General features: G+C 33.5%; 1 protein-coding gene across 1 annotated transcript in view; it reads right to left on the reverse strand.

Moving 5' to 3' along the window:
• The window catches only part of ZSWIM6 (zinc finger SWIM-type containing 6), a 209,901-nt gene that overhangs the window by 51,961 nt on the left and 142,279 nt on the right, over positions 1 to 15,661 (reverse strand). Inside the window, exons 3-4 of the mRNA XM_074207245.1 lie at positions 11,350 to 11,498; positions 7,691 to 7,841 (exon numbers count right to left, since the gene is read on the reverse strand). Coding sequence (XP_074063346.1) covers positions 7,691 to 7,841; positions 11,350 to 11,498 — 300 coding nt within the window. The remainder of the gene's footprint in view (positions 1 to 7,690; positions 7,842 to 11,349; positions 11,499 to 15,661) is intronic.

The following is a 15,661-nucleotide window of genomic DNA, read 5'->3' on the forward strand; positions in this document are numbered from 1 at the left end:
ATTGCAGTAAAAGGCAAATGGGGCTTTTAGTTTAAATGTAATCCCCATATTTAAATGATCTGTAATGGCGCAGTGTTCGAGTGGGAACACTATTGTCTCACAGTGGGCCCTGATGGTGACATGTGACATTTGTATTCAGGTCCTGTATTATCCATGTGGCTAAAGGGCTTCCAATTTCATTTCACAGCCAGAAGCCTGTAGAAAACACCAATTAACTTGCAGATCCCATTTGCCGACAAAATTCAGCCTCTTCTCAATGTCTGGCATCTGGCAGTGCTCAGCATTTAATTCCAAAGCAGAGCCTTGAAGCAATGTGATCCCTGCACTGGGGCACAAAGTCAAAATTTCCCCCTTTATTAAGAAATAAAATCTTTTCCTTCTGTTGCCCAGGACCAACTTTAAGTTAATTTTTTGACCCAATATTAAGATGTCATCACTGAAGTCACCTTGCCTGGAATTCTTCAAAGATGGAATTTGGGGCAGGGAAAGGTTGACAACTGGCCTTTTCATGGAAGTAGTCTGTGAAATAGAGATCTGAAAAAATGATACCATATTGTATTTATAATTTTACCCCTTTGATATTTCAATTCACATCAGGCTTGTTACTGATGGTAGAGGGATAAACAGGAAGAATGAAGAGAATATAGAGAAAGAAATAGCATTCCTCATGTAAGACTAAAGTTAAGAGTACTGTTCTAGATCTTTAACCTGATGTAGAATCTGGGGGAGAAAGTCAAAATTAGCATGTGGGATTTTTAACTCTAATAGAATTTAAATTTCCAACTGAAATTTATAATTTTTATAAACTATTTGGAAAAATAACTATGAGAGATGAGATAGGAGTTCAGATTAAAGTTGAAAATGATTCTTTTCTTTAAAGACCATGTCACTTTAAATTCTTTTGTATTAAAATTTCTGAGTATTAATTCCTCCCCTTATTGTTAATAACCAGTCATTTGTAATTTTTAATACTAAACTTCTTTGCCTGAATATTTGAAAAAGAAATTTCTTAAATTATTTTACTTCATTATTAGAGCAATATAAGTTAATCATTATGGTTTTTAAGCCTTTTAATTTTTAAAGAACTGGATAAATAGGTTATTTATGATGACTTGGATATTTATAGAAAAGATGTGGGAGTTTAATCCAAACTACCAGATCATATTTTAATATTGAATCTTATTCCTTATCTTCCTCATCTCTAATCAGTCCTCACTTACTGTGGAACAATCTATTGCAATGACAGAGAAACAGCTTAAATCTGATACTCATTATTTACTTAACTAAATGTAAATTCAGAAGAGCAAAACCTTAGGCATGAAAGAGATCATACAGGTCATTTAGTAATCTCCCATCTAAAACAATAATCTTTTAGACACCATTCCTAACAGGTGTCCATCTAGTCTCTCCTTAAGCAATGATGAAGCCTAAGCTATCACTTAAGTTTTGTATAAATTAAGCTTAAAAGTTAGTACAGAATTCTTAAAACAAAATTTCAGAAAAAGTGAAAATGTATTCTAGAAATTGTCCTGTAGCAAACTAAAATCTGAAGTCTTCATTCAACTAAGGCTTTTAATTATATTACATGCAACCTCATTAATTCACGGTTTCAGTAAAATACAAATAACACATTGCAATAAAAGTCAATTTCTGAAGTTGATATTTATTAAGTGAAATTTCAGCAACTCCATGTTTTCATGCTAGGATTGCTGTTCTTCATCATCCTACCATAGAGAACACTACTCATCCTCTCTTCCTCATTTGTAAGAAAGAGTTTGTACCACACATAAGTCTCTTCTAGGATTAGGATACTATGAATTATATAGAATCACTGGCTCCATAATCAAGAACTTTTCCTGAATTTAATGCCCAACTCAAAAAAATGAACCAAAGAAATAATGAACTAACCTAAAACAGATGCCATAAGTAGCATTTTAGGATTTAGAGCCAAGAATAAATCGTTCCCTGAGCAGTTGTAGATTTTTGAGGTTCTCCTGAATTGTGTGTCATAAGTTGTATATGCATTCAATCAAGAAATAATTTTTCTAATGTGCCTATCAGATCTATAGATAAAGGAAGAGTATATGACTAAATAAGATATACAGAGATCATAGGAATTAAAATGAATAATTTTGATTACACGAAATTTGAACGTTTTTGCCCAAAGCTACAAGTTTCTCTGATAATGCCTCATTTTATCAAATATGTAGGGAATTTAGCCAATATATAAAAGTAAGAGACATTCCCCAATAGATAAATGGTCAAAGAATATGAAAAGGAAGTTTTCAAGAAAAAGAAATTAAAGTTATCAACAGTCATGTGGAAAATGTCCTGAATCACCACTGATTTGAGAAATGAGAATTAAAACAAATCAGATATCATTTCATACCTATCAGGTTGGCTAACATAACAAAAAAGAAAAATAATAAATGGTAGGGAGGATATGACAAAATAAGGATACTAATTCATTAATTGATAGGATTTGTAAACTGGTCCAATCACTGTGGAGAACAATTTGCAATTATGGTCAATAAAACTGCATACTAGGGGTAGCTAGGTGGCTCAGTGGATGGAGCACAGGCCCTGGAGTCAGGAGGGCCTGAATTCCAATTTAACCTAAGACACTTAATAATTAACCTAGCTGTGTGACCTTGGATAAGTCACTCAACCCTATTGCCTTGCAAAAAAAAAATCTCAAACAAAAAAACAATAAATAAATAAAACTGTATACCCTTTGACTTGGGAAAACCATTACCATATTGCAGGGAAAGACCTACTTGTAGAAAAATATTTATAGCTGCACTCTTTGTGGTGGCAAAGAATTAGAAATTGAGGGGATGCCTATCAACTGGGAAATGGTTGAACAAGTCATGAACAAAACATGATTGTAATGTAATGCTACTGTGCTATAAGAAATGAAGGCACAATGGTGTCAGAAAAACCTGAGATTCTATGAGCTGATGTACAGCAAAGTAAGCAGAACCAAGAAAAGATTGTATCCACTAACAGAAGAATTTTATAATAACCAATGACATAAGACTTAGCTTTCTGATCAAAAGACTCATGATGAAAAATGCTATCCACCTTCAGAGACTAGAGTATAGTTCTTTCTCTTTATTTTTCCTGCTATTGGAGGGAGGGGGAGAAGGGATGGCTAAAATGGAAATGTTTTGTAAGACCTCACATGTATAACTGATATCACTATTTTGTTTTTTCAATGGGTGGGATGGAGCCAGGAGAGAGGGAAAGAATTTGAAATTTAAAATACAAAAAATATTTAAAAAGAAATTAATTTATTTTAATAGAAAAGAAATGATAAATAGGATAATTTGAGAAAAACCCAAGAAGAACTTACATGAATTGATGCAAAGTGAAGTGAGCAAAATCAGGAGAACATTGTACACAGTAATAAGTAATGAGATTTGTCAGGATGATCAACTCTGAGAAACTTGGGTACTATGATCCAAGACTCATGATAAAAATGCTAGCTATCTTCAGAGAAATAACTGATGAACTCTGAGTGTAGACTGAAGCATAATTTTCAAGCTTTTTTTTCCTTGTTCTTGTATATGAGCTTTCTTTTTCAAGAATTGCTGGTATGGAAACTTGTTTTCCATGACTTCAGATGTATATCAACATGATACATGTAACTGGGAAATATTTAAATGTATTCATATTTATACCTGCTCACAAACACACACACAACACACACACACACACACACACACACACACACACACTAAAAATAAGTCTTTTTTTTCTCAGAGAAGTAATTTGACCATGGTCTGGCGCAAAAGACTGGCTAAGTCCTTTACCACTCTAAGGAGAAACAAGGGTCTGTCATTCCATCTAGTTTAACTTTCAAGTACATTCTGGTTTCACCTACATCAAGAACCTCAATACTGACACTATGTAGTTGGTTTTATTGAGAATGAACAATAAACAACCTTCCATGGGATGACTATTTTTTCTCACTTTATAAAGTGTATGCTAAAGTGAAAAAACCACAATGAAGATGAATGCAGGTTGTATGTCAATATCTATGACAAAGGGTGAACAGGAGATAAATGCTAGGAAGATCTCAAAAAGATCTACCAAATTAAGTCAATGGGTCAATCAAAAAGGGGACAAACATTTATGTAGTACCTCTGTGCTAGACACCTAACTAAGCATTTTACAAATACTATTTCATTTGATCAATGTCTGTTCTTTTTCTCATGATAGCTCAATCTGGAGGGTCATCTTTTTGTGCATAGCAAGAAGAGGTTTGGCTTGATGTAAAGTGAGGTTAAACAAAAGTAGAAAAATATACCATGTACAATGTCCATTAGAAAAATATCAACAAAACAAAATGTAATGTTACAAAATTATGATAAAAATGAGGAAGTAGTTATCAAATACTTATGTGCAAAGCACAGTACTAAGTGCAGAGACACAAATTAAAAAGTTGACCTTTGCTTTCAGTATTATGAGGGTAACCAAAAACAGTTCCACAGGAGGGTTCTGGCAGCAAACCAGATAGAAAGGGCCAGAGATTCTTAAAGGATATCAATAGCAAAGTAGATGGTAATGTACCTCCTTTAATTTCATGTCTATTGATAAAACCATGTTTACTTCTTACATTCAGTCTTTTCATAAATCCCAAAAACTTTGGTGGTGATAAATTTCTCCCTTGTTCTTCAGGTGCTATATTGTGGGGGAGGTAGGAGCTGTGACATTCACATTCATAAGAGCTGTTACCAGGTGGCCTCTCCACAAAAACTACTCCTCTGGCTGATGGCTCTGGGAGCCAGCCTGAAGTAGAGCTGATGCTTTGTAAGGACTACTATTTTTCCAGAGACTCCTGAGTCCAGGACAGTAGCTCCAATCATAGTTACTTATATTGTGGCTTTAAAGTTTACAAAACACTTTATACAAATTATTTCATTTGATATTCAAAACAGCTGTAAAAGTATTATTAGTCAGTGATTCACCCAAGGTCACACTGACACAATAGCATATTCATAAAGGAATTGTAATTACAACTGTACCAAATTGATTTATTCAAATAAGCTATAAACACAGAAAAATGGGAAATGAAGAAAGGAAAAGATATTTAAGTAGCTTAATTACTAGAAAATAAATGCCACAATGAAGATGTTAAAAAAGTATTCAAACTATCTCAATCATCAAATAACCTAGTTCAATGATCCTGTGATTATCAATATCAATTAAGGCATTAAGTGGGGTAATATATGCTTGCAAAAAAAGTGTTTGTTGTTGTGGAGGACACTCATCTCATGTCAAAACAATAAAACCTTATAGATGTTGAGGTCATCCTCATGCTCCTGTTTATAAACAATGTTATGTTGATTGTATCAAGCCCAGGAATCCTAAAGAACCTTATTAATAACTTAATTCACAATTCTTCAAAAGTATTTGACCTAATAACCCCCACAAAGGAAAATCTAAGTGAATGAAGAATGCTTATTTCTAGTTCAATTCATGTCAACCAACACTTATCAAGCACTTATTCTGTCCTAGGTGCTATGCTACACTCTGGGGATAAAATGATTTATGAGAGAAAATCCCTGACCTCCAATAGCTCATTATACTGGGGGAGGATACAACATTCATATAAATAAGTACAAGACAAATTTAGGAGGGAGACAGCACTGACAACTGGGGGAAATTGGGGAAACTTTTACAAAGGAAACATGTAGATAGAGGAGAAAAGATAACCCATCCTGGATGACTTGAGAATGCAGGAGAGAGGTAAAAGTCCAGAGGGAAAAAAAAATCAGTCAGATAAGAAGGAGAACTGGGAAAACAATGTATGGAAACCAAAAGAGAAATTCAGGACCAGGAAGAGAAAGTAGCCAAAAGTATGGATAGAAGAGAAGACAAGGAGGATAAGGATGGGAAAAATTCTAAATGGTATATACCTGCATAGATAGTCCACTGACTTGTCTGACAGACAACATGATGTATTATATATATAAGACTCCTCACAGAGTCAGAGAACCTGAATTCAATGCTATCCTTGACATTTATTGTGTACTCAAAGAAAAATATTTTAACTTCTCTGTAAAATGGGGGTAATAAGTCTTACACTACTGACCTCACAGAGGAGTTTTGGATAAAGCACTCTGTAAATCTTAAAGTACTATGAGTATTTTAGAGGAGGGGCTGCTAGGTGGCAGTGGATAGAGCACTGGCCTTGGAGTCAGGAGTACCTGAGTTCAAATTCGACCTCAGACACTTAATAATTACCTAGCTGTGTGGCCTTAGGCAAGCCACTTAACCCCATTTGCCTTGCAAAAAATCTTTAAAAAAAAGTATATGAGGTGGTATTATGATAATTACTGGACCAAGAAAGCAGACTGAACTGCAATTTGGAAATTTTTCACCACTTTTAACTCTTCCAAGTTGTTCCCTGAAACAAAACCCCACCTTTTTCACACCAACACTCTAGTGAAACTATATGGGTGTTGGATCACTTAATACCACAAATAGCTGAAGAATCAAAACCATGGGTTTTAGAACTGAAAGACATTTAGTGTTAAAGGGCTGCATAAAGCTTGTTACCAAAAACAGCTTGTTTATAAAAATCAGTGTAAAAAGGTGATGAACCTCTAGAAAAGGAGGAAGACAATTCATATGCAAGAGAGAAATATCAAATGGACAGAGCAGATACTGTACAGGTAGTCGTGATAAACTGTGTTCAGTGATCTACATTTTCATTAAAATTTATGGATCCCCTGTAAAAGAATTTAGGGGAGGATATGAACAAGAACTGCACAGCAAGAAAAAACATGTTTTGCATATATTCATCACTATTCAAAGAAATCCCCAAATGGATGAAATTATGGCTCCACTATGCATAACAAATGTCATTTATTGATTTTTAGTGGAAAAATCTTTCTCTGTTCATAAGTTGAATAAGTTTCCTAACTATGTAAAGATTCCTCAAAGTATAAATTGACTATTTTAGGTGATTTAAATGGTGATTTCTTGAATATTCAATATTCTAAAGATTCCTGGATATGTATGATAATTAGGGGAAAATGAAGGAATTTAGCACTATCCACAATGTGTATTGGTTCTTTACTCCTCAAGTGACGAAAAACTGGATTATAAGATTTCCTGAATCTCCATCATCAACTTAATATTCTTCTCATAGAAAATGGCTGTCAGGCTTTTTAGACTCATAAACTCTAACATATCACCAATGTCTTCAAGGATTTGTGAAATCAACAACTAACTCTCATTAACTCCTTTCAATACCTAAAACCAAAAAAATCTAAATCAGCTGTAGTTCAAAAAAAGTTCTTATTAAATGACTTCTTATTTTGTTGGAAAAAATTAAGAACTTCAAATTAAAACAAATGAATTCATTTCAGATTTTTAAAAGAATTCAGAATCATCAACATCATGAGCTACAAGGCATATTTTAAAAGTTAAATAGTTACTTTCTCTGAGGTATGCGAAAACTGATTTGTAAAAACCAAGATTTCTAAGTCAATTTTATTCCCTAACCAAATGCCACCACAAAAATACACATTACTTTCATTCTTTTGGCTAAACAACTAAATCTTGAGTTAACAACAGGAACAAGAGCTACATAATCCTGCCCCTGAAATGTTCAACTCTCTGTGTTTGTTAATGTTCAACAGATTCAACTGTAATTGTTATAGAATATCATATTTACCAAGTTCGTCCCAGAGCTGCCTATATTTGTCAGTCATTGCAGTGCCTTGTTGCCTCCAAAGTGAGAGACGGGGGTCAGCCATGAACTGCTCTGTTATCAATGTCAACATTCGAGCGCCATTCGAATCCCTCATCTTCAACATCTCTCTCACCTAAGGAAAACAGGACACTTACAAATAAATTTTCAAGCAAAACACCACTCAAAGGAAGACTAATTTCTTTAAAAAAAAAAATAAAGCTTTGCACTAGCTCTTCTACTGCAAACATGACAGAGAAGCTTTAAATGCTCTGTCTCCAAAATGTTCTGCTACTATTGTGCATTTCCTTATCTGTATTCATGTTGTTTCCTGCTAGTAGATTCTACTTGAGGGCAGGGCTAGTTTCATCTTTGTCTTTGTATCCCCAGTACATCACACAGTGCCTAAACCTTAATTGGTGTGTATGCATAAACTGATTAAAAGTATATAAGAACAATGTCCATGCAGTGCTATTTGGTTTACATTCTGTTCTACAAATCTGGACAAGGATAAAAGAATAAACTATTACACCTATTCAACAAAAATGCATTGTTTTGAAGGCATCACTCACAAAGAACTTCATCCTTCAACATTAGTAAATTTTACACAGTTCATATTTATAACGCACACATAGTAGTAACTACATAATTCATGCTTCAATAAACCACAAAAAAGAAGGATAGCAGCAAATGAAGATTTTTGAGTATAGAATTTTACCAAAGTCAAGTATCAATATGATTGTACTATTTTGGTGAAAACTGGTAAAGAAGTCTTTATGACAACCAACTCTTTCTCAAACTATTGTAAAGAACAAAGTGGTATATATGACAACTCTCCAAATGGTTTATTCCTCATTTTAAAGGCTGGAATTAAAATGCTACCCAAGAAGATTCACTCAGAAATCTGTTTCCAGGCAAATTGTTTCTTTACCCTTCTGCTTCTGCTTTCAATCAGGAATCCACTCATGAGATTTTCTTTTAAAGTCTTTCTATTAAAATTCTTCTAAAAGTAATATGGAGGCTCCTATGGGTTCTTAAAGTTTAAGCTAATAACTCCAAAAGGTCCTAAAGCAGTCAGAAAAAATATTACATAGAGACTGGTTGATAAAGTTCTAAGTCTGCTGCTTGAAAATTGGTCTAGCTAAATTCAGAAAGTCTTCTCATTAGGTTGGCAAAGTGTGTTGAATTCTTCAGGATAGAACAATTAAAAACTAACTAAAGTATGGATGGTATATGATATGTTTCACTGGAGGAAGTACCCAAGTCAATGAAATTATGAATCCTAAGTACTGAAGTATTTTTTCCCTTAAGGCTACAAAACAAACAAACAAACAAAAAAAAAAACCCCTGTTGTTCTGTCTGTTAATTCAGGTGAAAATGTTTTTACCATGGCAAATGGGGAAAGTTGAGAATGCTGGTCTTAGCTAACATTATGAGAACCACTGACTTAGAGAAAGCCTGGGTTGGCTTCTTTTCTTCTGCATGCTCTCATACCATATTCAACATTAATTAAAGGTAATATGAGACAGAAAATATATTGGCTGGGAACATTAGGCTAATTCATCTATTTTAGGAATATGGAGAATGTTGTCATGTATTTAACAACTCTGCACCCACTAGTTTCCTTATCAATAAAAAAAAGTGGGAGAAAAAATTTTTGTTAAAGGCTTATTCTCTATGTAGTTAGGTTAAGAAAGGAAGGCAAGTGTTTAATAAGCAACAAATTCCTCGGATATGAGCATAAGTTCTTGAAAGTGAAGGTAACAAAGAAATCACTTCAGGATTGACCCCCCCCCCCCATCAAGTAAGATTTCCTGAGTTTGCATCAGGTAGACATAGGGTGGAGAATCCCTTCAACTGTTAACAATAAGAGTCAAGATTCCTATATATATTTTGAAAACATTTCTATCTCAACACCTTCCCCCAAGGGGAAAATGATGAGAGTCCTGTCAAAAATGCACAGAAATCTGTTGTCTACATACAGGCAACTACCAAGATCACTATGAACCCTCAAAGGGCCAAGTCTGCACAGAGTATGGATCTCATAAATCAAGAAAAATAGGTACACCTCTCTGATAACAAGAGTGGCCCAGTAAACACTGAAAATTATTACTGTAGAAAATAAGGTCTTTCTCAGGATATAAACAGGTACAAAGAAGTAGATATTTATCTTGCTGCTTTTTAATCCAAAATTTTGATTGTCTGAATATGTCATCAAGATGTAAATGGATTTGTCTTCCTACTGGTTTTTCTACCAAAGGGCTCAAGTTAATGAAAGCATAAACATGATGCCCTCTCTATTATTAGGCATATTAAGCACAACAATCTAAAACTAATACTTTTCTATAGAAATATAATGACAACCAATTTTCAGAATGACTCTTATGCCCTGTAAGATCAATGAAACTTTCTAAATTATCAAAGAAAGGATTATTTTTAGCATATACTTATTAAATATAGGTAATTATTTTTTCCATATTTAATTCTCTGAAAATTAATAATTCCTTATTACATGCTGTTTAAGTATCAATTAATTACAATGTTGTACTAACCTTAACAACCTCATTCTATGACCATCCTTGAAAAGAATTTAGTACATTTCAATAGAACAAAACAATGGTTTCAAGTACCTTAACTATAAAGACAAGTTGCAAATCTAAAAATTTCTACACAACTGCTCATTTTCCATAAACAAATTTTCCATAAACAAATTTAGTTGTGATTGCAATGAATAGTTTTTGTCTAATGACAAAAGAGGTAAAACTTATCATTTCAGCAATATTAGAATGTTATCCAGTTGTGTTCTCTCTCTCTCTCTCTCTCTCTCTCTCTCTCTCTCTCTCTCTCTCTCTCTCTCTCAGCATGATACAACAACAAACTTTCTACAATAGTGAAAGAGATATAAGCCATTAATGAAATTTTTAAAAAAATGATCTTTCCAATTCATAAATTTCTTATGGAAGAATACATGTTATTTAAAAAATGCTTCTTTTTAAATTCTCTTTCATTTAATGTGGAGGCTTATTAAAATTGTTGTAGGCTTTCTACATAAATATGAAATCATTCAAAACATCACTTTAAAAATTAAACACAGCATATATGACAACAATAATAAAAGTATTCTCTAGGAAATGTATGATATGAAAAGGAAGTGGCAGTAATAGAGAGTAAGAAATAAAAAGACAGATAACTTGGCTACTACACAAGCATCCAGAAAATGGTAAAAGAGACAATTTCCACCAGTTTTAAGTCGAACCCTTTGAAACTTTTAGGGGAGATTAAGGACAAGATACATAGAAGATAAGAAAGCACAGATGAGATGCTATCTATACCTATGAAAAGTATACTGATATTGGCTCATAATCTGATGAAAAACTTAGGAAATTATAATGAACTCATGACTTCTTCAAAATATACACAATTTATCATAATTTTGTAGATGAGAACCCAAGACAAAATGTTTTAAGTCTTAATGAGGTCACCCAACAAATTAAAAGTTTGGGTTGAAATCAAACAATTTTTAAGGATAGTCAATGACTTCGAGTCTCTATTTATAAGAACATTAACATATATCATTGTATGAACACCACCAAATACATAGCTTAAAATATTTATGTGGTTTTTTTTTTTAGTAAAACCCTTACCTTTGCAAAGAGCAAATTAAGTTGCTTCCCTGATCCATGGTACCCACCCTGGGAAAGGAAGAGTTTAACCTGTTCTTGAACCTGTTCTTCATCTAAGTGCCAGCAGTTTTCATCATCTATACTAGCACCTGCTGTTGGATCAGGAGCACCTAGAAGAAAAAAACAAAAAACAATATACCACATTAGTATTCTTGGTTGGCAGGAATATCTGATAAGATAACTGAAAAACAATTAACCTATCTCTAGCCCAAGAAAACTACCTAATCTCTTCAAAAGTCTATTGAAGAAAATCAGCATTTATGTTTTACATTAAAAAAAACTCTGAGATTGGAAACATATCCAACTACAACTAGATTATTTCAAATCAAGATATGTCAAAATGCAAAGTATCGCAAATTCAAAATATTTCAATTTTCTAAGAAAATGTAATTTAAGCAATGTTGAGATGAATTTACATATCTGCCAGAATGATACAAAATTAACATGTGGTGTTTATAAAGCTCTACAATGCAGACTATATAAAACATTTCTAAGACTTTGAAAGATATGGGAGAATGAAAAGGCTTAGCTGAGTACTTTTTCTTTATTGGGCTAATTTAAGGAACTTTCAATATTATTTGCTGCTATATGAACCAAATGCTTTCATAAATCTTCAACTGCAGAAAACAGAAGATTAAAAAGGGAATCAGGCCACAAGGGAAAAGGTAATACAGCTGTTGTATCAACCCAGGTTGTGGAATTACCTTGCCAAACTGCATAAATATTTTATTACTTAAGTACATACAAAAAAGAACAGCTATGTAGACAGCTAGCCCATCTGTGTGTACCCTTTATGTAATGTCTAAATTACCTAGCTATTGAGGTAGGCAAGATTAATCTCAATGATTGCTTGTGATTGGAAAAAGGGATATCATACTAACTAATGGAATCATAAAATAAAATCTTTAATTCAAAAGCCAATGACGTTTCAATCTCATTTCATAATACCCTTAAAAAATCTTGGCTCTAAAAAGTTAGGATGGGATGATGGTTTACTTAAAAAGCCCTAAAGAGTCAACTAAAAAATTAATTGTAACACCTAATAACTTTCATAAACTAAAAAGATATACATTAAAATAAATTCATGCAAATTGCAGTATAGTTCTAAATAGTAATAAAAAAAATCCAACAGGAAGAAATTATGAGAAAAATGAAAAAGAAATTACCAACCAGATCCATGATTAGGAGAAAAATTCATGATCAAAGAAGGAACAGAGATCATTACAAAATGAATAATTCTGACAACATAAAATTAGTTTTTGTACAAACAAATCAAATAAAGTAAAGAATAAAAGGGAAACAAATGAGGTAAATTTTGCAGCACATTTCTCTGGTAAAGGCCTTATTTCCAAAGACATACAGGGCACTGATTAAATTTTTTTTAAAAGACCCTTCCCCAGGGAGGCAGCTAGGTGGCACAGTAGATAAAGCACCAGCCCTGGAGTCAGGAGGACCTGAGTTCAAATCCAATCTCATACACATAATAATTACCTAGCTGTGTGGCCTTGAGCAAGTCACTTAACCCCATTGCCTTGTAAAAAAAAAAAGCTAAAAAAAGACCCTTTCCCTAACTGACAATCTAAGGATATGAATAGATAGTTATCAAGAGAAAGAACTCAGGGGTAGGTGCAGCTAGGTGGGGCAGTGGATAAAGCATCAGCCCTGGAGTCAGGAGTACCTGAGTTCAAATCAGGTCTCAGACACTTACTAATTACCTAACTGTATGGCCTTGGGCAAGCCACTTAACCCCAAAGCCTTGCAAAAAAAAAAACCCTAAAAAAAAAACTCAGGGGCAGCTAGGTGGCTCAGTGGATAGAGCACCGGCCCTGGAGTCAGGAGGACCTGAGTTCAAATTTGGCCTCAGATACTTAATAATTACCTTAAATAAAACAAACAAAAAAAAAAACCGAGAGAGAGAGAGAGAGAGAGAGAGAGAACTCAGACTTATAGCCATATTTTTAAAAATACTCCAATTTACAATTAGATAAATAAAAATTAAAAAATTCTGAAATCGTTCCTCTCAGTCTTCAAAGTGGCAAATATGACAAAAAAAAAGGTAAATGATAAACATAAGGATTGTGGCAAAACAGACTTAATGATAAACCAGTGGTGGACTTGTGAATGAGCATAATAACCACTGTAGAAAGCAAATCTGGCATTATGGACAGATAGCTACTAAATAGTTCATACCCTTTGATCCATATAATACCACTGGTTAGGCCTAAACCTAAAGAGATGAAAGAGGAAAGGGTTTTTTTTTTTTAACAATAAAAATACTCAAAATAGCTTTTTCTGTTGTGGAAAACATGCCAGACAGACAGACAGACACACACACACACACACACACACACACACAACCTAGAAAGTAGAGGATGTCCAAAAAATGAGAAACAGCTGAAAAAGTTATGGTATATGAAAATAATGTATGAGGAAAGAGATGTTTTCAAAAAGACATGGAAAGACTGATAGAAACTGAGGTAGAATGAAGTGAACAGGGCCAAAAGAATGATTTATGCTGTAACATCAATATTATAAAAATGAACAATTTTGAAAACTTTTACAAGTTAATGGATAAATTAAGCAGAATCATGACAATAATTTATATAATGTCTAAAAGCAAACAATTTTGAAAGCAGTAAGAACTATGATCAATGTAATGTCTATTCACAATTGAGAAGAACTGATAATGAAACATTCTGACAGCAAGGTGATGGATTCAGGGTACAGAAAGATTGACTGCTCCATCCATCCATCCATCCATCCATCCATCCATCCATCCATCCATCCATCCATCCAACCCATCCAATCCATCCATCCATCCATCCATCCATCCATCCCCCTCTATCCATCTGCTGTACTTATGAGAAAACAGAATGTGCCTATTGGTGGTACTTGTTTTGCTTGGGGGAAATTTTTTTTATAGTAAAAACATATTAATAAAACTTTAAAAGCAAATAAAATAGCTGGCATTTATATAGTTCTTTAAGGTCAAGCACTTTTACATGATACTTCATTTGATCTTTGAGTGTGAATTTTAATACATTTTCCTTCCCTTCTAATACTCTTGTGGAGATGTCAGGTTGGTAAAAAATATTTTAAGAAATCTTGTCTCCTGACCCATTCTTCTGCCTCAGAACAAAACCATCTTTAAACTATTGATGGAAAGATAGTCTTAATGACCAACTTTACCAAAAACTATCCGGGAGAAGAGTTCAAAATCTTTCGCTTATCTCAAAATTTAAATTATAAATATAAATAATTTCTATATTATATTCTTGCTAATATTTATACTAACAGTTTCCTCCTAAGCAATTTTAAGCCATTCTTTCAGATTCTCTTTTCAGGTCCTTTTTCTTACTTAATACATCTGTTTTTATAGCTATTTCCAGGCTAAAAAAAAATGCAGTTTCCTTAGCATTTCTTCATCAACTAACACCTATATAGTAAGGAAGTCAGTCATCAGGTATCATGAGAGAGAAGAAAGAATGTGTTGGCCAAATCAAACCATCACTACCACTTGTAATACCCTTGACTCACAGACAGCTCAGGGACCCTAAATCCAAGAGCGTTGGTAACATCATTTCTTTCAATACAGTTCCTGAAGCAGGCTTGCTGGAGATGCAATTTGGGAACTGCTCCTGCCATAGTTCCCAAAGATCCAGAAAAAACTAGTTCCTGTCACCAAAGTCCCTGGCATTGTCAAATGACCTGACATTCAAAAATGATAGGATTTTATTGGTAGAAATGACACTAAAAAGGGGGCATAACAATCTGCTTGGTTTCTGCATCCCAACAACAATAGGACCCTTCTTGCTAACTTGAAGCTAAACTCTTCCATTTTTTACTATCTAGCTCATTAGAATAGGAGTTCCAAAGTGAAAGGAATTGCTTTGTAGTTTCATTTGTATTGTAAATATTTCACACAGTACTCTGAAATTCATTCTTCCTGTTACAGGAATTTTACTAAAATTTCAATAATTATGGTGGCTATTCTTCTGAACTTTCTCCATGTCATTTTTTCCCCATGTTTTCATCTGGATCATAGATTTGATCAGTGATTTGATTAGTGAGCTCCACTTGTGGAAAGTCACTCTTACAATGCAGACCATCAAATATTCAACAACTGATGTCTTAAAGAACTGTTCGAGTTTTCAAATGAAAAAATTAGAGCTATGTATAGTCATATGAAAAAATGCTCCAAATCATTAGTGATTAGAGGAATGCAAATTACAATTATGAGGTACCTTATTAGATTGGCTAAGATGACAAAAAG

Source organism: Macrotis lagotis, chromosome X (assembly GCF_037893015.1).
Source record: "Macrotis lagotis isolate mMagLag1 chromosome X, bilby.v1.9.chrom.fasta, whole genome shotgun sequence".
Classification (NCBI taxonomy): domain Eukaryota; kingdom Metazoa; phylum Chordata; class Mammalia; order Peramelemorphia; family Peramelidae; genus Macrotis; species Macrotis lagotis.